At 37.5% G+C, this 22215-nt stretch overlaps 2 protein-coding genes across 3 annotated transcripts in view; both read right to left on the bottom strand.

Annotated features, from left to right (window-relative positions):
• Positions 1 to 17647: 17647 nt before the first annotated feature.
• On the bottom strand, positions 17648 to 19553 carry LOC144470312 (uncharacterized). Its single transcript, XM_078181299.1, has one exon. It carries the CDS (start codon positions 19523 to 19525, stop codon positions 19229 to 19231), a length of 297 nt encoding a protein of 98 aa, XP_078037425.1. The 5' UTR covers positions 19526 to 19553; the 3' UTR covers positions 17648 to 19228.
• Positions 19554 to 19782: 229 nt separating this feature from the next.
• The window catches only part of Ptx1 (pituitary homeobox homolog Ptx1), a 71590-nt gene continuing 69157 nt past the window's right edge, over positions 19783 to 22215 (bottom strand). For both annotated transcript variants that reach the window (XM_078181297.1, XM_078181298.1), the window contains exon 4: positions 19783 to 20587. In XM_078181297.1, coding sequence (XP_078037423.1) covers positions 19787 to 20587 — 801 coding nt within the window. In that variant the 3' untranslated portion in view covers positions 19783 to 19786. The remainder of the gene's footprint in view (positions 20588 to 22215) is intronic.

Here is a 22215-nt window from a genome sequence, read left to right as displayed (position 1 = left end):
AAGCATGCGTACGCATATTTATTAAAATTCGATATGATATTATCTTTCCAATAGACCCAATATAAAGACAGTTATTATAAAATATATAGATATTATTCTTGAACGACGAGGATTTTATCAAGCACGTAATTTATAAAAATTCTTAAATTAGTCACATTAGTCCTGTTATATCTGCTAAAAATAAAAAGAGTAAAAGATAATCGTATTAAAATGAAAAAGAATTGAACTGTAATCGACGTTAAATTTCATTGGACTAAACAAAGTTTTCTTTGGCGCCCGGAGAGATCGCGGAGAGCAGTTGATAAAGAAAGCAGTCGGAGGCTGCGCGAACTCGAATCGAAGATTCTCTCTGAGAATATCCTGGAAACAAGGGACAAAGTACGAAACCGAGGAAAATACGTGTGGCCGCCCGTTCGTAAAAGGAGCAAATAGCCGGCGAGCACGCGCGCGCGCGCGCATACAGAGGGTACCGTTAAATGCAACTGACACATCATTCAACGTTCTGTCGTGGAAGAAGATCCGAAACGGAGAGCCCGCACCTGCAGGGCACTTTGAAGTAAGGTAGGTAATTCCTGCTCGCACGACGGCAACTAAGCCTCCATGATTTAGAAGCTCCCGGAGTATTTTAAGAGTCCCTTTTGCTCTGCCACCCCCGAAAACAGCCGCGTACAAATACTCAGACCTGCGACGGGAATGCAACACCGAAACCATCGTCATTTCTGATTCCTTGATCCCCATCGTTCCCTATCGGCCAGTTCGCCGAAATCGTTCGCCGCTGCTCCGACGATTAACCCTTTCGTTAGGGCAATCGCCTCTCCCCCACCCCCTGGAGTGACGCCTGGGAACGCGACATTTATAGTTTTATATTATGCTATATTGTACTGCATTGTAATTTATTCTATCCTATACAACTCTATCCTTCTCTAAACTATCCCTATCGCTTTCTATAGTACCCAATCCAATTCTGTACTATATCCTATCCTATTCCATAGCATCACACCCTACTCTACACTATCCTATTCTATACTGTACGATCCTATCTTTCTGTATACTATCCCTATCCCATCCTATAGTACACAATCCAATTCTGTACTATATCCTATCTCACTCCATAGCATCATACCATAGTCTATACTATCCTATTCTATTATCTACTTCCCTATCCCATTTCATACTACCCGATCCAATTTTATATTATATCTTATCCTATTCCATAGCTATCCAATTCTATTCAGTACTTCCCTATCCTATTGTATTCTATCCCATCCTATTCTATACTACTCTAGCCCATTCAATACTACCCTATCCCATTCTATATTATCCTATCCCATTCTATACTGTTCCATGCAATTCTATGTTCGCTTTATATTTTTTATTAGTTTATGCTTTCAAATCATGGAAATTAATCCATGGCAAAGGCTTCATCAAAGTGTTCTCAATATTATTTCAGGGTGGGATGGTATAAACCTTTGGGGAATTCTAGTTATATTTCCAAACAGTGAAAATTATTCCATGGCAAAGGTTTTGTCAAGGTGTTTTGTAACGGTTTAAAGCTTTCGTCAAAGATACGTAATGGAATAGGATCGAATAGAATAAAATAGTGTAGAATAGAATAGCATGGTGTAGAATAGGGTAGGGTAATATAGAAGATAAGATACTACAAGAATAGGGTAGGTTGCTATACAATAGGATAGGATGCTATAGAATAGAATAGGGCAGTATATAATAGCATGGTGTAGAATAGGATAGAGTAGTATAGAAGAGGATAAGATACTACAAGAATAGGGTATGTTGCTATAGAATAGAATAGGATGCTACAGAATAGAATAGGATGCTATAGAATAGAATAGGGCAGTATATAATAGCATAGAACAGCATAGAATAGAATAGGATAGAGAAGTGTAGAATAGGATCGTGAAGTATAGAATAGGATGGGGTTATATAGGGTAGAATAGGATAGTATAGAATAGAATAGCATGGTATAGAATAGGATGGGGTTATGTAGGGTAGAATAGGATAGTATAAAATAGTGTAGAATAGAATAGCATGGTATAAAATAGAAGAGCATAGGATAGTATAGAATAGAATAGCGTGGTATAAAATAGAAGAGGATAGGATAGTATAGAAGAGGATAAGATAGTGTAGAATAGGGTAGGATGCTATAGAATAGGACAAGATGCTATAGAATAGAAAGTGATGTTATAAAATAGAATACAATGCTATAGAATAGAATGGGACAGTATATAATAGCATAGAATAGGATAGAATAGGATATGGTAGTGTAGAATAGCATCGTGAAGTATAAGAATAGGATAGGCTTCTATAGTATAGAATAGGGTAGTATAGAATTGAATAGGGTACGTTAATCTAGCATTGAATAAAATTCTATTCTATTCTACACTACTCGACGTTCTTCAAACAAATGTTCTATAAACGTCCTAGAATGTTCACATAAAAATAAAGACTCTAAATTACGAATACGTTATAAACAAAAGAATAAAAAGTATATTGATTTTCCGAGTTTTTTTGTATTTCTCGAATATCCAGCGTGCGGCGCGGCGCAGGCGCGATTAAAGCCGGCGGAGGGAATCGTGAAAACCGGAACAGGGGCAAGGTTGAATCTTCAATTCTATTATCCAGAGCTCCCGGCTTGCGTTACTGAAAATACTCAATTACCGGGATACCGAGGAATATACCGCACCGTTGAGGAACACGGGCCGGGGTACCGTAGTTGCTAGCGCGAGATTATGCGCGGCGGCAAATTCGAAAGCACGGATAGCGATTACCATGCGAATTAAAGGAGCGTCGTCGAGCGCGTCGGAGGAGAGAGAACGCGAGAGCGAGAGAGAGAGAGAGAGAGAGAGAGAGAGAGAGAGAAAGAGAGAGTGCGGTAGTAGTAGAGAGAAATATATATATATAGAGAGAGAGAGAAAGAGAGCGGCCATCTTAGAGCTTGGATCCGGGGCCCGCGTAATTTTCTTTTCGAGTTAAACGAAGTCGCAGAGCAATATGGTCGATTCTCTAAGTTCCGGTCCTAAGCCCCCAATTTCAAGTGGAGCTGAACCGGACGGCGAACGTGATAAAACGGTTTCTTATTCCGGCGTTTATATTCAATCTCGGCCGACTCGGCCACAAAGGGATCCATTTGAAACGTGTTAGTCGATGCCCCATGCGAAGGGACAGAGACAGGAGCCGGCGCCATAAGTGGCGGAGGGCGCCGCGGCGGCAGGAAGGCGGCGATGCATTATGTAGCATCGCGCTGATCCTTATATGCATCTATGCATGGGGTTGCAAGGCGTAGGCAACTTTATGAACGACCTGTACCAGCACGTACGAACGATCCGAAAAGCGTTAATGCACAAAACCGGCTTCGTCCCCCGCCCCGCACCGAACCGCTCCGCGCAACCCCACCCTCCGCCCCCTCCCCCCGTGCCGGCATATTTCAACTGGCTGCTCTTCCCGAAACTTTGCCCCGGTGCTCGAGATTAGTTTTATCGTCTTACTTCGGAGGATCGTCTCTCGAAAAAAGTTACCGGCGAAATTATGCGACCGCCGGGTCCCGCGTGTGCCCCGACGCGCAAGTGGCCTTTTTAACTTTAACCGTGAACATCCGCCGACCGGCTAAATTAATATCTACACGAGCCGCATTCTGAACGGTAAGGTGTGCTCCTTCGGCTTTGCCCGACGAAAACATTCCGCGATAAGACACACGATCCCGCGAGCTAGCTGATTGACGTAATCTTTTGGTAATTGGCCGATGCAGAACGATGTTCCTTTCTTTTTCTTAACAACGTTGCTTTATGATTTATGCAACTCTTAGCTGTGTTAATTAGCAATTCGTCGTTCGATAAATACTTTCAGTGAGATTTTTTTTCGAAAATGTGTCGATTTGATGTTTTCCATGCTTAACCCTTTTTGTTAGGGGATGCTGTATGCAATGGATTCAACTATAATCGTAATAGGATACAAGTATGACACGATTGGATACAATAGAATGCAATAGAATAAAATAGGATACAATTATGATACGATTGGATACAATAGGATACAGCTATGATACAATTGGATAGAATAGAATACAGTGTAATAGGAAACAATAAGATAAAACAGGATACAATAGGATAGAATAGGATAAAGTAGGATACAATAACATATAGTAAAATACCATTAGCATATGATACGATATAATAGGATACATTCATGATACAATAGGATACAATAGAATTCAATACAGTACAATAGAGTAGAACAGAATAAAATAGGATATAATGGGATCTGATTATGATACAATAAAATACAAAAGGATACCATAGGATACAGTATTATATTATAAAATACAACATAACGTAATATGTAGTATAATATTGTATTGTATTGAATTGTATTATAATCCATTATATTATATATATAGTAATATAATAGATCCAGTATCCTATGTCTAACCGAAGTAACCTTCAAAGTGTGGAATCACCGTAGGTTCATTCGAGAAAAGTACAGAGTTCAGTTTATACTAACGCGCATAGGAAAGTACTATCACGTTTTGCACTCACGTTGATTGCGTTCTCGCAGGGACTGTCGAGTGTATTAAACGGAGAACAATCGGCGGTGCACCGTCGTAGCAATCAGAACAAATAGAATGGAAGACCACTCAGCATTATTTCGTCAAGTATTTATAATAAACTGCACAAGATCTTATGTAGATTGAAATTGTTCTAATCACGTTAGGAGAGAGAGTGAAATATGTCAGAGTTGGAATTTTCATAATTTTCAATGCATACTGAAAATAAAATCGTAACTAATAAATCCTTTTGATAGAATGCATCTCTCTTTATGCATAGGTAAAATGAAAATATAAATAAGATAGTAAATAAGTAACTATTTTAAAAATTCTGAACTTCTTACAAAATATATTGTTAAAGAATAGAGATATAAAGCTAATAATAGAAGTTTTATTTAATTTCTTTTTTTTATATATATCTTTAATTTTGTAGGTGACGATTTATTCACTGTTTTATACATTAAATTTTGACATTTATGTACCCAAATATATCGGAAAGGATTTTCTTTTTTCAATGTATATTTATTTAAATACACGGAGCATCGAAGTCAAAGTTATACTTTTGAGAGTAACTGTATATAAATTGACACAGGTGACGAAGGAAGGTAAAAACTTTTAAAGTGGCAATGTTAAATATCTTACAGTGATGATAATAATAATAATAAGAAGAATAAAGCCAACAGCACTAATAATATAATAGGAAATTGTTATAATAGAGGCAGATAAAGATTTCATAACAATCCGACCTGGCTGTGAAAGACTTCTGAAGAGTATTTTGATTACAATTTTATTTATAATTTTATAAAATGTTATTAGTTAAAAAAAAACAACCTAGACACAACTGAGAAGTTAACTAAAAATCAGATATTTCAGAAATCTAGTTTCCATGATTTCTGCTGATGGAATTGTCGTCTATGGAACCTGTCTCAATAATTCCAATAATAAACTCTAGCTTACAATTTTATTTATAATTTTATAAAGAGCTATTAGCTTAAAAAAAAATTACTGAAAAATGATCCAGAAATCAGATATTTCAGAAATCTAGTTTCGATGATTTCTGCCGATGGAATCATCGTCTACGGAACCTGTCTCAATAGTTCCAATAAGACGGACCATAATACTCGAAAGTTATGTCATTAGAGGGATAAAAAGCCAGAAGAACAATGGACCACAAATCTGTATTCCCGGATCGGTTATCCTGTAATATTTCACGAACGGTTCCTCCTCCGCGTCTTGTTTTATTTCCGCTCATTCCTAATTTTGAAAACGTGACTACCCTATTAGTTTCTCGCAAGCAAGTTCCAGCGAGCCAGCTGGTTTCGAATGTAATCCGAAGACGGAGTACGGTCCGTTGGTTTGGTTCGATTCAAGCCAGCGTACCGCCAATAAATAACGTGCTGCCGAGATCCACTCTATACGGTATATACGGGATCACCGTGGCATAATTCGTGCAGGGGAATCTGAGCAGGGGTGGCAAAATAAAGTAGTAAACATCTGACGTTCGAAATTATTGAATTTCTAGAAGATCTGGACGACGATGTTTATTTCTAATTATTTCAAATATTATATTGTACTTTCCTTATAGTCGATATATTTTTTTATAGTTTCAATATACTATTGGAAATAGTTTATGAAATAGATTTGTTTCCATGATTTGTTTTAGTGAATAAATTAGTAAATGTCTTACGTTCGAAATTATTGAATTTCTGACGATGTTTATTTTTAAACATTTCATATATTGTTTTCTAGTTTTTTATAGACTAAACATTTTTTACACTTTGAATAATTGTTGGAAATAGTTGATGAAATAGTTTTGTTTCTATAAGATAATATTTCATTTGCTTGCTTTTTAATAATGTATGATAGCGAGTACAGTTACTAAATAATAAATTGAATAAGAAATTAAACAGTTCTTTGTTCACAATAATCTAAATTATATTAACAATTATCCTTTATATTTCCTTCTAACTAAGAACATACACTTTTCTATTTTAATATTCTTATTCCATTTAATATTTTCCAATTTCATATCTTACTAATACTTTACTCACTCGTTTCATTACAAATGAAATAAAACCTACGTTTATATAAATATACAAAGAAATACCAATAACAATTAAATACAGCATAATAAAAAACAGCACTACGTTATACTTTTATTTTCTGATAACTTGAATTGTCTGCACACGCAAGTTTCTTTAAAAATAAATCGTCCAACCAGGAATTAATTATCAAAAACGAACGAGAACACCACGGTGGAGTATGATAATGATAATAAGAATAAAAAAAGGAAACCAGAATGTAATGAAATCGAATAAGTGAATTATAATAAACGGAACAGATTACAAGCTGCGGCCAAGTTGATTAAACGGGAATTAAGTCGATTAAAACGCAGTGCCTCGCTAACAAAGTTGATTGCATCCGATTAAATGTAATAACAGGAAGTTTCTCTTTAATGGTATCGTTTTTAACTTAAACCGAGAGTTATTTACGAAAAAACGCGTGGAACCAACCTCCGTCAGCTGTGAAATCGAAAAAAAAATTCCAACCTCGTTTCCAGGTTATCTTTCGCAAACTGCGTTTTATTTTGAATGACGCGAACTATGCTGCCTCGACGAATTTATGCATACATTGTAGATTCGGCCTCTAGTGATAGTAGAATCGTCCATTGAAATTAGAGTTGCATAATAATCGATAATTTTGTTATTATTTATTCGTAGAATTCTGTTTTATTTTATTGTCATTAATTGACTAATCGATTAGGTTAGTAGTGATGGGTATATTTGGTGAACAGTAAATGTATACACTTGGTTATACATTATATAATGTTACAGTATATTATAGTATATAGTCTACATATATATTAATATAGTATATTATTAATTAGTAATCTGTAGTCGTGGATGAAACGATTAATGTAATTGTCCTTATCAATTGTTATTGGGACTCTTGAATTATTATTAATTGATATGACACCAAATTTTTCATTTAACCAGGATTAAGATATATTTGATTTTAATCATTGATTGATTATTATCATTGATTTAATCACAATGATTATTATCATTACGTGATTACTTAGTAATAGTGAATAAATTAATGATTATTGTCATTTGGTGTTAATTAATGCTACCTAGTAATGATTCTAATTTTGTAAAAATTTAAATTAATTTGTATTGTATTATATTTAGTGATAATGTATTTCGTATTATCTAGTAGTAATGTACATTAATTAAGATTATTTCTCAATATTATGTATTGAATTATATTGGACTGTATATATTATATTAGACTATATATTATACATTATTATACTATATATTATATTACTTACATATTAATACTATTACTTAACGATAACGAACAAATTAATGATACCCATGACGTACTAATAATTCTGTTAATGATACTACTCGGTACTGATTTCAATTTATTAATACTGTGTTCATAAATACTTAGTAATTATAAATAAACTAATAATTATTTTTACTCACTAATAATTCTAATTCCGTAACAATTCACATTAATAATAAATAAATAAATAATCATTGATCATGAACACGACTTCAAATCACTAATAATCTGTAATCACCAATCAGATTAGTTCCTACCGAACTCCGTTTAAAAAGAACAAAATATTACTGTAAATATTAACAACAATTCTACTTAAAACGTCAAGGTCGCTACAAAAATGCGATACGATTTATTTAAAGTCACTTATTGCGGCCGATAATAAAATTTATCTATGAACAACAGTAAACAAAACGGACGAGGATAAGATCGTCGAGGAATCGAACGTTCTCAGAGATCGGTATTGATGACGTCACCGCGTAAAAGTTGAGGTTACGAGAAAGAACCGAAAATTTGTGAACCGGATAAAAACGTGACTGCGTCGAATTCGAAGGGTTATCTCGCAATAACGTCGACGTAACTGATCTGGGACAAAGCGGGTTGTTTCGCAGCTCGCTCGTCGGGCTCGCGCGCGTACGCGAGCAAAGGCTACGCCAATGGTCGCGGCGATGTTGGCGGAGATACGGCCGCGGTATCTTTATTACCCTAAGCGAGACACGTTGCTCAAGTTAATATTAATTGCCATTTTATCTTGTTCAGACGACTGATATTTCGGACGGGTAATCTTCGAGAATTTTATGACAGTCGCGCCGCGGCGGAACTAGACCTTCGAACTTTGGGAGGAAACTTCGGCCGGCGCGGCGTTTCACTTAGTATTTGCAGACTCCGATTCCATCGACAACCTATTTTCGCGCGCACCTTAATTTAACTGGCCGACGTAACCTCTTAAAAAGTTTTACGGCCGACGGAATCACTTTGACGTTATTGCATCTGCTGTACGCGCGCGCGCGCGCGCGGCCCTCGCCTCGCGGATATCGCCTCGCCAAATTGAACGCTGAATAATTGCTTCCTCCCTCTGTTAGAAGACACAGACTGGAGAGGTCTTCGTGAATTTCTCTTAACTTGTCTTATCTGTAATTAATAAATTGTTTAATTTCCTTTTATTTGCTTTTGATTCGTCCTCGACGGGTAGGGTGAATCAGATGATCAGTGAATCTGCGATTTTATAATTGTTTATCGGTGTCGCTTTGGATGTTTGTCATGGTTTAAATATTTAATTAATGTATTGAACATATGGAAAGAATATATTGTATTCCCAATATATTTTCATATATTATTATATTCTAATATATGTTGAATATATTGAATGGAGAAAATAAATGTTAAAAATAATCTCTGATTTAATCTAGAAATGTTTGGATCGCGTGAATTAGTTGTAGAAGGAAATTATTGTGGTTTGAAATATATATTATTATAGCATATCATTAATATAGTATACTATATAGTATAAAAATATATATCAATATATTGTTTATTAATATTTTTTATTGCATTATATTATTAATATAGAATAGTATATAATATATATATATATATATATATATATATATATATATATTAATACAGTATATTATAGTATATAATATGTATATTAATATATCATATTATAGTATATAGTATGTATATTAATATACCATATTATATTATACAGTACACATATATTAATATGCCATACTACAGTACATAGTTAACACATAAATATAGTAGATTACTAATACATTTCATTGGTATACTGTATCTATGCAACAAAGATCGATAGAAAGAAACGAATGAAATTTGCTCGGCCTCAATTTCCCAGCTTACCAAAAAGCCGGCAGAGGCTCGTCAGCTTTCCGATCACACTCGGCATCGCGATCGCCGTTGAAATAAATGAGTTTGTCGCCGGCTCGTTGAGAGACTGTCTCAGGTTTGAAACGAGCTGCGATATTTGTTTCTCCCGTCGAACGTCAGTGTTCCAAGCGCGATTCATGGGGGTAGAGCCGTCGCACACCATTGGAAAAACCGGGCAACGCGTATTCACCGGGCTGTGCTCGCCTTGGATTTTATTTCGTCGCTATATCCTGAAATCTCTGCGGGACCCGGTATTCCGGATGTGTTTACACCTTCGCGAGGGTTGTTCTCGTTTCGCAGTCGTGGAAAAGGACCGAGAGAGAGAAGTTTCGGGCGTTACGTTGATGCTTCGTAAAACACCGAGTGTCTTCCCACTAGAGACAGAGACATTTCAATGAAATGGCACCGACGATTTTATTTCGGATCGGTCACCGGTAGTTCTCCCCGTTGCTTTGCTGTCTGCGACAGTTTACAAGGACTTGAATTAGAGGAAAGGTTTCGTTGTTGATTAAATTATTAAGGATAAAGGTACAGTTAAGTTGAACTGTAACTAATTGTATAATTATTGTCACATCAAATGACTCTTATCTCCCTGAGTTACAATGATTTCGATAAATTTTGTATATAATATATATATTATTATATATATTTATATGTATATAATATAATATATTTTTATAAAAAAGTAGTATTTTGAGAAATTCTAATATAGCATATTAGCTACGTAATATTATAATATGATATACAATACATAATATATAATAATATAATATTAATTATACAATAAATAATATAATATATGAATAAAAGAAATTCTACCACCGTCCTCATTTAAATAACATTGATACGTAAGATAAATAATATTATTGATAAATAATATAATATATTAACCATATTATATTATAATATAATATTAATATATAATATAGGGTAATGTAATATAAATTATGCAATAAATAATATACTATATGAATAAAACAAATTCTAATATCACCGTCGCTCAAGAAAATATTGATACCGATATTTGTAAAATCGTATAAGACTTCCTCAAACAGAAAAATTTGCGGAATTGGATGATTTTCTTGAATTCTTTGAAAATTGAACGCCGATGATGATATGATAGTTAAGGAGGCACGTGCCGCGTGTGAAGGAAATGCAACGAAGTTTAGTAGAACGTTCATTTTACGCGGGCATTTTTTGGTGTAAGTGTGTCGTGCGCCAGATAGGTGATAAGATTACGGAAGAAGATAAGTTGCAGAGAGATAAAACGCTCTTTGTACATTGGACTTGTAATTAATAGGAGTTTCAGAGCGTCTCTCGGAATCTCTCTAAAATTAGTACGTTAACCATGGACACCGCAATTTTATGCGAAATCTGTCATATTTACGAGTCCCCCGATGAAAATTTCTCCTGATCCTTTTTTAACTTTTTGTAAATAAAATTTACTTTTAAACAATTCACCATTTACTATTTATTATATATTATTTCAGCATTAATCGAACTTACTTGGCAAAATTAATTAACTGATTAAATTCACATTGAGTAAAAAAGAGTCGAATTTAAAATTTACAAAAATTAATTACTTAATTATAAGAATAGTGTAAGTGTATTTACAGCCTGAAATATATATATTCTTTTATATAAGTTCGCTTAAAAGAGATTTATATGATCAATATATATCATATAAATTTCTGTTAGACGAATTTAAATAAAATAATATATATTTACGGGTTGCAAATGGACTTGCAGTATTTTCATAATTGTTGTAAAAATCATATTATTTCATTTATGAAAAATTAAATGTCGCTTAAAATATATTTCATATCAATCCAATTTTAGTTATAAATAATAACAGGAAGTCAAATATTAAATACATTAACCAGTTATAAATAAAAATTTTACGCTAAATTAATCACGAATTATGTGATACCTAATTTTTTAAAATAACAATTTCATTTCTTATTCCTGCTGCATTTTTGAATTTGGTAATTATCAAGTTTCACAAAATTCTTGTAATTTCTTTCCGAAAATTCATCAAAGGGTTAACGAGGTAGACTCCGTTCTTTTAACTCGGAATAAAATTCTGTCCTCTTGCAATCAATATTTAACCCTTTGTTGTCGCATGTCCGCTCTCAGCCGCCAAAGATGTCTATTTTATTTTTACATAAAATTGAAACATATTATTGCGTCAGACATATCTAAATTTTAAAAAGAAAAATTAATCAATTCTGTTTCGCACTTTTAACCCTTAGCACTCGAGTGACACCTCTGAGGCGCCAACGAAAATTGTTATATCATATCCAAAATAATTTTGACATTATTAAAGACCCTTCTATTTAAAAGATTGTTAGAAGCGTAACAGTTTCAAGATTCACTAGACTCAATCTCATATCCATAAATTGTGCTAAGTTATATAAAATGGAAATGCAGCTGGTTAAAATAGTTATTTTAGATCTAGGCTTAAAATGGCCTCGAATGCAAAGGGTTAATCTTGCATGTTACGTACTACTATGCATACAGTAAAAATTAATTCTCAACCAGCACGACACTTATATACAAATCTAATACGACTGCAAAATAAGGGTTAACGATCCTAGTAAATATAGACATGCAATAAATATGAATTTTCTTTTTCCCTCAAGAAATTATTACAATCAAAAAGGTGCTTGCTATTGGAGCTACAAAGAAAATGGTACGGCGGGGACAGTTAAACGGGCGGAATTCGCGGAATTGGTACCGGTGTCGTACGTAATTGGAAACATACGGACTGTAATATCTTATGACTGGCGTGCCATTAACGGCGCGACGATCATCGTAATATACGTTTAGTTTAGTTCGGCGGACGGAGGGGTGCCAAGCGCGGGGCGACCCTTCGCATGCCACCGGAGGGTGCATAATTTATCGGTTTCCTCTCCCCCCCCCCCCTCCTCCGGCCACCATAATGCAACACGTTACACGCTTGGTATGCATGTAGATTCCGAAGGTTATCGATGCTCCCTTAGCATCCGAGGGTATAATGGCTCGCCTAACTACCGATAAATAGCCTAATCATCGATTGGAATTCATTGCCGTGGCTTTTCTCTTAATTCAATATCTAACGCGTAATTAAAGCAGCGAGCCGGCGAGCGACGGGAACGATTACGCACGTCTCGGACATCGGTGTCACTTTTTCATTCATTTATTAGCCGTTCAATTTATTGTCGGAGATGTTTACGGCTCCTTTTGACGCGACTCTTCCTTTCGCGTTCATTAACGCTCGGTTAAGAGGGATATTAACCCTTTGTACTCCGCGCCATCATGGATGTTACTTGCCAGCGCTTATGAACATTTATATTATTATATAATAATATACTATATATTATTATATAATAATATACTATATAGTATACGTTATAAAATGTATATATGTATATATAATATTATTATAATAATATTTGATTTCTATGAATTTATAGACATCGAGAAATAGTTGCAAATCGCTAATAAACTTTAATGTTTAGTCATATACTAGAATTACGATGTCCCCTGAGAGGGGACAACGGAGTGCAAAGGGTTAAGCCATTTAATGTATCAAGAATCTAATAAAAAGATGCATCATTAATTTGTAAGAAAAATCGTGTCTTGTTAACCCTTTCTATTCGAAATATATCTGTTCTTTTATATTTAATATGAAATATATCTATCTATTCTAAAATATATCTATCGATTCTCTCATAGTTAATATAAATAAGGAACTTTTTACATTTGAAAAGTTGTTAACAGTGTTTTATGTGTCACAAGACTTGATTTCATTTCTTGTACTAATTATTAATTGAAGGAAATGAAAATAGTAGTCCAGGGAAATTATTTTTTATTTGGAGTTGAAATGTCTCCGAATGCAAAGGGTTGAATAATTTTATAAAGATAACAGGGATGTGAAAGGACTAGATTCAATGATTTGATAGTAGTATTAGATAAAGAATTTTATACGGATATGGAGGAATATTCACGATGAGAATGGCATTTTTATTAATTAATAATATACTTCTGTATGGTAGATTTTAAAATATTTTGGAACATCGACGTGGTCTACGCGTCGTTGGCGATTTTGAAGCAAAAGCATCTTGACTTTCGTGACACGCTTTTATAGCGCAAATGGTTTCGTTAAGGTATTGTCAAAGTTATGTCAAGGTTTTGTCAAGTTTATGTCACTTTCTAGCGGAAGTAATAAACTCGGGGACACGGAAAATGGGACCGAAGGATTCACTGAAAGAGCAGCGAGAAGACGTCTGTGAATCAACGAAACGGCTTCACTTAGAATACAAGTGGTTATGTCATGGTTTTGTCAAGATTTTATCAAAACAGTATGAAGGTTATGCCAGTTTCTAGTGCAAGTATTTAACCCGGGGACACAGAATGCGAGACCGAAGGATTCACTGAAAGAGCAGCGAGAAGACGTCTGTGAATCAACGAAACGGCTTCGCTTAGAATACAAGTGGTTATGTCATGGTTTTGTCAAGATGTTTTTCTAGCGCAAGTAATGAACCCAGGGATACAGAAGACAAGAGAAGCAGAGGAGTCTATGAAAGAGTGGAACAATTTTGCTTGGAATAGAATTAATTATGTCTAGTTTATGTCAACGTTACGTTAAGATTATTTCGAGATGATGTCAAGGTGACATCACTTTCTAGCGTAATTAGTTATCCCGGGTACTCAAAAGGCGAGACCGAAGGAGTCGCTGAAAGATAAGCAAGAAGCAGAGGAGTCTGTGAAAGAACGGAACAACTTCGCTTATAATAGAATTATATCAAGGTTATGTCAAGAATATGCCACTTTCTAGTGCAAATGTTTAGCCCGGGGATACGGAAGATGGAACTCAAGGATTCGCTGAAAGAGCATTAACACGTTAAGTGCCGCGTCAGTCGCCGGTGACTGACACTGAACTCTCCGTTCAGACCGCGTCAGTCGCCGGTGACTGACAGTGTGAAATATGATATAAAACTAAAAAATTTACATTGTTTTAAGTTGTTACCTAAAATCTATTTAAAGTTCTCTTAATTTTTATTCAATACTGGATTCTATTACTAATGTATTTTTTCAGAAAATTTTAATGGATTTAATGCATCCAGTAAATTGTAATTTGCAAGTACATAGTGCGCTTCGCATTGCTGTACCACGATACCAGCGTGCATGGCCTGACGGGGATTTTCTTATATGTATAATCGCGTTGCACTAAATGTGTTAACACTTTATCAACCGGTAGTCTATAAATCGGCTTTTCCCCCCGATCGGTAGCCTGTGAATCTGTTGCTATAGTAACCCTTAATTTGTTATATATTATTGAGATGAATGTGTTAAATTGTACTACAAGCTTCAATATCATTATATAAATTATTAAATATTAAATATCTTTCGTGATTAATAAGATAAATAAAATGAAAATAGAAACGAAAATTTTTACGACCGGATGACCGGTCGATAAAGTGTTAAGAAGCAGAAGAGGTCTGTGAAAGAACGTAACAGCTTCGCTTAGAATAGAATTGGTTTTTATTGTGACTAGATTACAAACGGGGCCTTTCGGCGCTCAATATCGCCCAGTAGGAACGTTTACACGTAGTGAGTGAAACGACAACGGGAATGAGAACATTCTATTGCGGGCATTTCTCCGATCACTCAACGCGGGAACTGGGATATGTGATTACGACGAACATTTGTACGACATCGGGATTCATACAAAATAGCGGTCGTTTCTTATGTCTAACTTACGGCGATAGTTGACGTATAGCGTTAGGTCTATATCGGCTTCCGAGGTTGCTCGACTCTGGCTCGTCGAGTCTCTTTGGTGTCGCAGCGTTCTCCTCGAGCCTCGCGATTTCCCTGCGCGCGCATTGCATTCGCCTCTCTTCCATTTCATTTAATTAGCGTTTCTTTCATCGCACACTCTTCTCTCTCTCTCTCTCTCTCTCTCTCTGCATTCCCGATTGGCCGATATGGCAGAAAAATCACGTGGCCGCGGAGGGAATCGACGCAGCTCGGAAGATCGACTTGCACGCGGCCTGCAAGGGTATCGAATACAGTTTTTTTTTATAATTACTCAATAATGTTAATAATATTTATAACGTACGCTTAGCCGATAAAATGATTTCTCTCCTGGTACACTATACAAAGCGGCGCCGGAAGCCGGCGGCCGGCCATATTTAGTTACAGCCCGTAATACAGTTTCTTTTTTTCGCTTTTCTTTTGGTATCCTGCCGTATAATGTTATTATCATCATCGTTACAATATAACAATTTTTTTTCCGTTAGATATTTACGAATCGCGTGAAACCAGCGTCTACTATACATGTATCTACAGAATAGTGAGTACGTGATCCGCGCCGGGATCTCTTTATTAAGCATACTCTTCCCACCCTCGTACCGGTCTAAATCGCAACTGAATCCTTTCCCTTGTTCTTTTTTTCCCCGACCGTTCGATTATCGCCGGACGGAGAATCGCCTCGAAACGCGCGGCGTTCCGTGTCGCGAGCGACGCAAGCCAAGTAAACCTTTAAGAAAATAAAGCTCGTCCTATCTCTCTTCACCCTTGTTCTTTCCTCCCTCGCTCGCGCTCTTGGCTCGCCTCTCTTCCGCGATTGGTTGCTACCAGAGCAGCGGCGTCATCGTATTGCACTTCGGGGCTCGAGTATTTGTCAAGAACGGAGACGAAACGCGTGTCCAATCGGAAGGCAACCAAAGATTAATCGAACAACTTAGAATCCTTAGAACGTTGCCATCTCCCTTCCTATCTCTCTCTCTCTCTCTCTCTCTCTCTTTAACTCTTTCTCTTTCTTTTTCTCTGTATCTCTTGTTCACTATTTCTCTCTTTCTCTCTCTTTCTTTTTCTCTATATCTCTTACTCTCTATTTCTCTCTTTCTCGCTCTTTTTCTCTCTCTCTCTTCCTCTCTCTCTTTTTCACACACTCAGCTCGCACACGGTCTCTCCGAACATTACAGAAGAAGCATGCACCTCGAAACGTGATAAATATACACCAATATAATCGTTCGATCGTCCATGAGTTTATGTACAACGCCGTCGTTCCTTCGTCCGTTCGGCTGGGAAGAATACCACCAGTCGACGAATAATAATGATTCGACGAACAACGCACGCTCGTTTTCTTTTGCAACAGGAAGTCGTTGTATTGCCGTGAGATCGTCCGCGAGTGGCTAGATCCGGAGGTCGCGCGATGTGTCCTCGTATATTGCGGCATATTTGCGAAACTCGATCGAAAAGTTTTCGGAATTTCCTAACTCCGCGCGATGCTCGTCATCGCGGCCATCTTCTTGTCGGTTATTGCTACGCGCCTGTTCAGTGGATTTACGAGGCTAAGAAGGGGAGCGCGAGTCTTCCGAGTCTCTTTGATTTAGTTGGAAATTTGTGCTTTGGGGATTTAGTTATCTGGTTTGAGAAATTATTGTGTTACAGGCGTTGTTGCTCGATAGTTTTTGGGATATTTGTGATCAGAGCTTTATTGCTTTCTTGGAACAACCTCATGGGGTTGACAGCGACTTCGCAATGTTTTTAAATTATCTGTGAACGTGTAAATAAATAATACTAAAACATTTTCTTTATCTTCCAAATTCGTGTTACGCTCGATATTTTATATTTTAAAGATAGTAAATAATATTTTTATTATTTAGATTTTCGAGTCGTTTACATCTCCGCGATATCATTTGCATCGGAAAATGTAAGGTGGTTGTTTTAGGGTTTACTATAAAATTATTTTGAGTTATTAAAAATTATTTCGAAATCATTGCAAAATATCTTTGTGGGTCAATAACAAAGTAATGTAAAGATTAAAAAAAAATAAGCTTCACTTATTCAATATTTGGAATATTTTCTGCCGAGGTTTGGTCAGAAAATTTGTCAGGGTGTAATTGATACAGGTTTTATATTTCCTGTATATGTAATGATAATTTATATTTCTGTGTTTTCGTATGGTAAATAAAATTGCTATAGAAAATTAATCTCCTTGCATATAGTATCCTTATTATTTTGTAATAAATATGTTGACTCCCATTAATATTCGGACACTATCTAAAATGCAGTAACTTCCATAAAACAGGACATAAATAATTGGAATTCTTTTTAGATGATAGAGGGACTAGTATACTAGATAATGACTAATTTGTTACAATTTTGCTTTTACTTGAAGTAAATAAAAACAAAATAAAAGAACTCTCTTAACATTCTTATCTTTCTTATCTGAGCCTGTAAATTAAAAAAATGCGTCTTGTAAATTTATATTTTCTCAAACCTGAGGATTAAATCTACAAAAACGTGCATAATGTGACAAAGTTATGTCAAAGTTGTATCGATGACCCAAAAGGTCTTGCACTCTCCTTGTAAACCCGACATAAAATGCAAGGTATGCATTTAACTTGAACGGCCTTTGAACAAAGAAATTTAAAGAAACATAGAACGCACGTAACAATTTACGTACCAAAAAGTGAGGTTAGACGACTCTTCGCATGTTATGCAATGTCATTATTCAATTATAGATAATTGTTATCTAATTCGTATCATTCTTCGTCAACGGAGATATAAGAAGAAAGCTTTCGACGAGTCTGCTATGAAAACTCAAGGATGTATGAATAGTCTAATAATAAGATGGACGTCCTAGTACATTGAAGATCAATAAAAACGAATATACTGTCTAGTGCTGAAAAGATGGCATAATTTTTATCCAGGGACACGAAACCTTGAGACCTGTGTCATTCGGAATGGAAACAAAATGGAAGACGCTAGAGGAGCTAAACAGTCAGAAGGTGACGTCCGCTTTGCAATCGGCCACTCTCGATTCCCCTGTTTCCTAGAAATTGAGGACCGATTGGAAATGATAATTTCTGCCAATAAAAGCGCGTTCACTCATACTTCTGCGAAGGCGTTAGCTTTACTCTCTGCCATCTTTTCAACAATAGACAGTACAAGAAAAGTGATTACAATAAAACTCTGCTTAAATGAACATTAAACGAACTCCACTATTTATAACCATTCCATTTAAACAAAGAAATATTTGAAAAATTTCCATTCGATAAACGGAGTTCAGAAAAGTAGAGTTGCACTGTGCTCGGCAGAGGACGATAAGAAAACACCGTTCCGCGACTATGGAGCTCAAGACTATTCCAAGGTTACGCGAAAGGCTGTTATATTAAAAAAAGGCTATTCCAAGGTGAGCGTTTTACAGCCGCAAGAGAATAGAAAACACAAAATTGCTCGAAAGAGTGCGAAGCGGACGGATAAACGAAATAATCGAAATTCCGAGAACGTTTTGAGCGATGTTCGCGCAGCTGCCGGTTGCCCATACGAAAACGAAATAAAGAAAGGATATACTCGCAAGCAACCCCCTCGGATTGGTGGTCAGTTGCAAGGACAGCTCGGCGGTGGTGGTAGCGTCTCGGTGGAGCGGCGACCTTAGTTCTCGTCCCGCGGCAGAGACAGCGTCTGCGATCCGAAAGCGATCGGGGGCATGGCCCAGCAATCGAGGAACGAAGGGCAGTGGGGGAGCGGGGCGCTGGTGGCGTGTTGCCAGTAGCCGGCCAATCCCGTGCCGGCTCCAGCGGCGGCCCCGGAGCCGCCTATCCCGATCCCGACACCCACGCCAATGCCGCCGGAGGCCGCGACGATCTGTTGCTCGCTGCTGTTCGTCTCCATCGCGTTTCTGTCGTCATCGATCTTCTGGTCCGCCGTGGTCCCGTCGTCGTCGTACATGAGGTAAAGCGGGTGCGAAATGGTCGACGAGGGGCTCGACGACAAGGTTGGCGAGGCGGCGGACCTAGGCCTGGGTCACTCTTGCGACCGCAGCTGATGATTGTCTGATTGTTGATTGGCGGAGACGCCGGGCGCGGCGCCGACCGGCACCACCACCTGGCTGGCCGCGCCGACCAGGGGCCTCCCCGCGGCCGCCATAGAGCCTCCAGAGTTACCGGTAACGGTGTGCTGGTGGGGGCTAGTCGTAGCCCCCGCTTCACCTCAGACTTGAGCCCTGGCGGTGGCGTTCACGTGGGCCTCTGTGCTGCTCGGCGAGTGCGGGTTGCCCTCGCCGGTCGACGCCAATGCGTACTGGCAGGCGCTCAGTCCGCCGCCGCCGCCGCCGGCAGAGGACGCTCTGGACCTGACCGGACTACCGGCCGCCGACACCGGTGTGCTGTCTATGCTGAACGAGCTGCCGCTCAAGCCGCTATAACCGCTGCTGTGCTGTCTGGCCTTCAGTCGTAACGAGGCGATGCTGCTCGACGTCATCTCCGGCGCCACCGTCGTCCTATGGTGCGGCGTGTACACCGGCGGCCCGTACGGGTGGTGCGGTGCCGCCGGCGTCGCGTAAGGACACGCGGCCCCCGACGCCGCCACCGGCGATCCTGCCACCCCCAGACCAGACCCCATGCCCGGCAGCATCGACGTGGCCGCTTGGCCCACCGATACCGACATGCCGCCCATGTGGCCGCCGGCCACCGACGTCGCCGCGTTGAAACAGTTCACCGGGCTGACTTGGGTGTGGTGATGGTGGTGCGACGCCGTCGGCACCACCGAGCCCAACGTGTTCACCCACGGGAAGTTCTTGGTTGCCAATGGAGACGGCACCTTCGCCGCCCAATTGTTGTACGTGCTGTACGAACTGTACAGCGCGTCCGGGTCCGCGAACGGCTGTCCGATGAACCCGTTCAAGCTGCTCGTACCAAAGCTGGCCTTGAACTCACCTGCCGCGGCCGCGGCCGCGTTCAACGCGTTCCGCTCTTTCTTCCGCCACTTCGCTCTTCTGTTCTTGAACCACACCTGCAACAGAAGCGAGTATTCTGTTAGGCGAGGGGATATCCACAGTCTTGAGTTACCGGGATATTTGATCGTAGTTCTATTTGTTAATTGTTTGCAAGAATGTGGGGTATTGATTGTAGTTAGAATAGGGTAGTGTGTATAGTTGATGATTTATGTGTATACCGTTATTGATTGTTTGAATAAAGAATCAGTACGCGGTGGTACTGGGTACTAGTTTTTCCTTCAGTTTACGTGGGAATGTCGTAAGACCGAAGATGGACGTTTTTAAGACGTTCTACTTTCTGATGATAAAAGATGTTCAGTTTGGGACGTCTCTAAAACGTCTGATTTTAGACGTTCAAAGAACCTCTAATTTGGGACGTTATAAAAATAGATTAAAGGCGCCCTATTGCAGACGTCTTAAAGACGGCTTAAATATATCCTATAGAAGACGTCTTAAAATCGTCTTATAACAGACGTATTAAAGACGGTTTAAAGATGGCTTCATGACAAGTCCCACAACATGACGTTTTAGAAACGACTTAAAAACGTCCCATAACAGACGTCTTAAAGTGGTTCAAAGACGTCTTAACGTGGTTTAAAGACGTCTTAAAGTGGTTCAAAGACGTCCCATAACAGACGTCTTAAAGTGGTTCAAAGACGTCCCATAACAGACGTCTTAAAATGGTTCAAAGACGTCCCATTGTAGACGTCTTAAAAATGGTTTACAGATGTCCTATAACAAACGACTTAAAGTCGGCTTAAAGGCGCCAAATTGGACGTCGTTTTAACGCCTGAAAGATGTCTCACGACACTTAAAATATGTCTTCAAGGCGGTTTTTATGTTTTCAATGTTTTTTAACTATATCGCACAAGTGCTGTCTAATTTAAACGCTTTTGCTTTAGACGGGGTTCTTAAATCAGCCTTATTGATTACATTCCATATTATTGTTAATTATAATAAGTACTGCTATGTTCAAACATATTATAAAATATGTCAAACTATGTCATAAGCTAGAAACGATTATGTTTTAATAACTGTCCTAATAGAAGGGTCAATCCAGTGTCACACAACCTGCCAATCACTATGAAATATCCAGTCCGTGACTATAATTTTACGTATCTACTAATAATTTATGAGTTTTACATTTCTTTACAATTTATGACAAAAACACAATTTCGAATATAAAACTGCGATGAGATTATAAAAATTTAAACATATTGCTATATCTTATTCAACTCGTTATGTCTATTAAAAGAAAAAATACGTTTTCACCTAACTTATGCTTTTTACAATTAACCTAGACAATGTTTATTCTGCATAAAGGTCAACGATATAGTCATTAGTGTGTCTGTAAAAATAGATAACTCCTCCGATTTGCGGTTTTATTTATGCAATCGGAGTAACTATGTATTTCATTTCTTTATATAATTCCATATACGCGAGTCGCATAAATATTTTCAAACTTGTATAAATCTACATAAATAATTTTAAACCTGTATAGAAAATATAAATATTTTCAAACTTGTATAAATCTACATAAATAATTTTAAACCTGTATAAAAAATATAAATATTTTCAAACTTGTATAAATCTACATAAATAATTTTAAACCTGTATAAAAAATATAAATATTTTCAAACTTGTA

This window comes from Augochlora pura, chromosome 5 (genome assembly GCF_028453695.1).
Source record: "Augochlora pura isolate Apur16 chromosome 5, APUR_v2.2.1, whole genome shotgun sequence".
In the NCBI taxonomy this organism is placed as follows: domain Eukaryota; kingdom Metazoa; phylum Arthropoda; class Insecta; order Hymenoptera; family Halictidae; genus Augochlora; species Augochlora pura.
The sequence above is the reverse complement of the archived record's forward strand: the minus strand, read 5'-3'. Positions and strand labels throughout refer to the sequence as shown.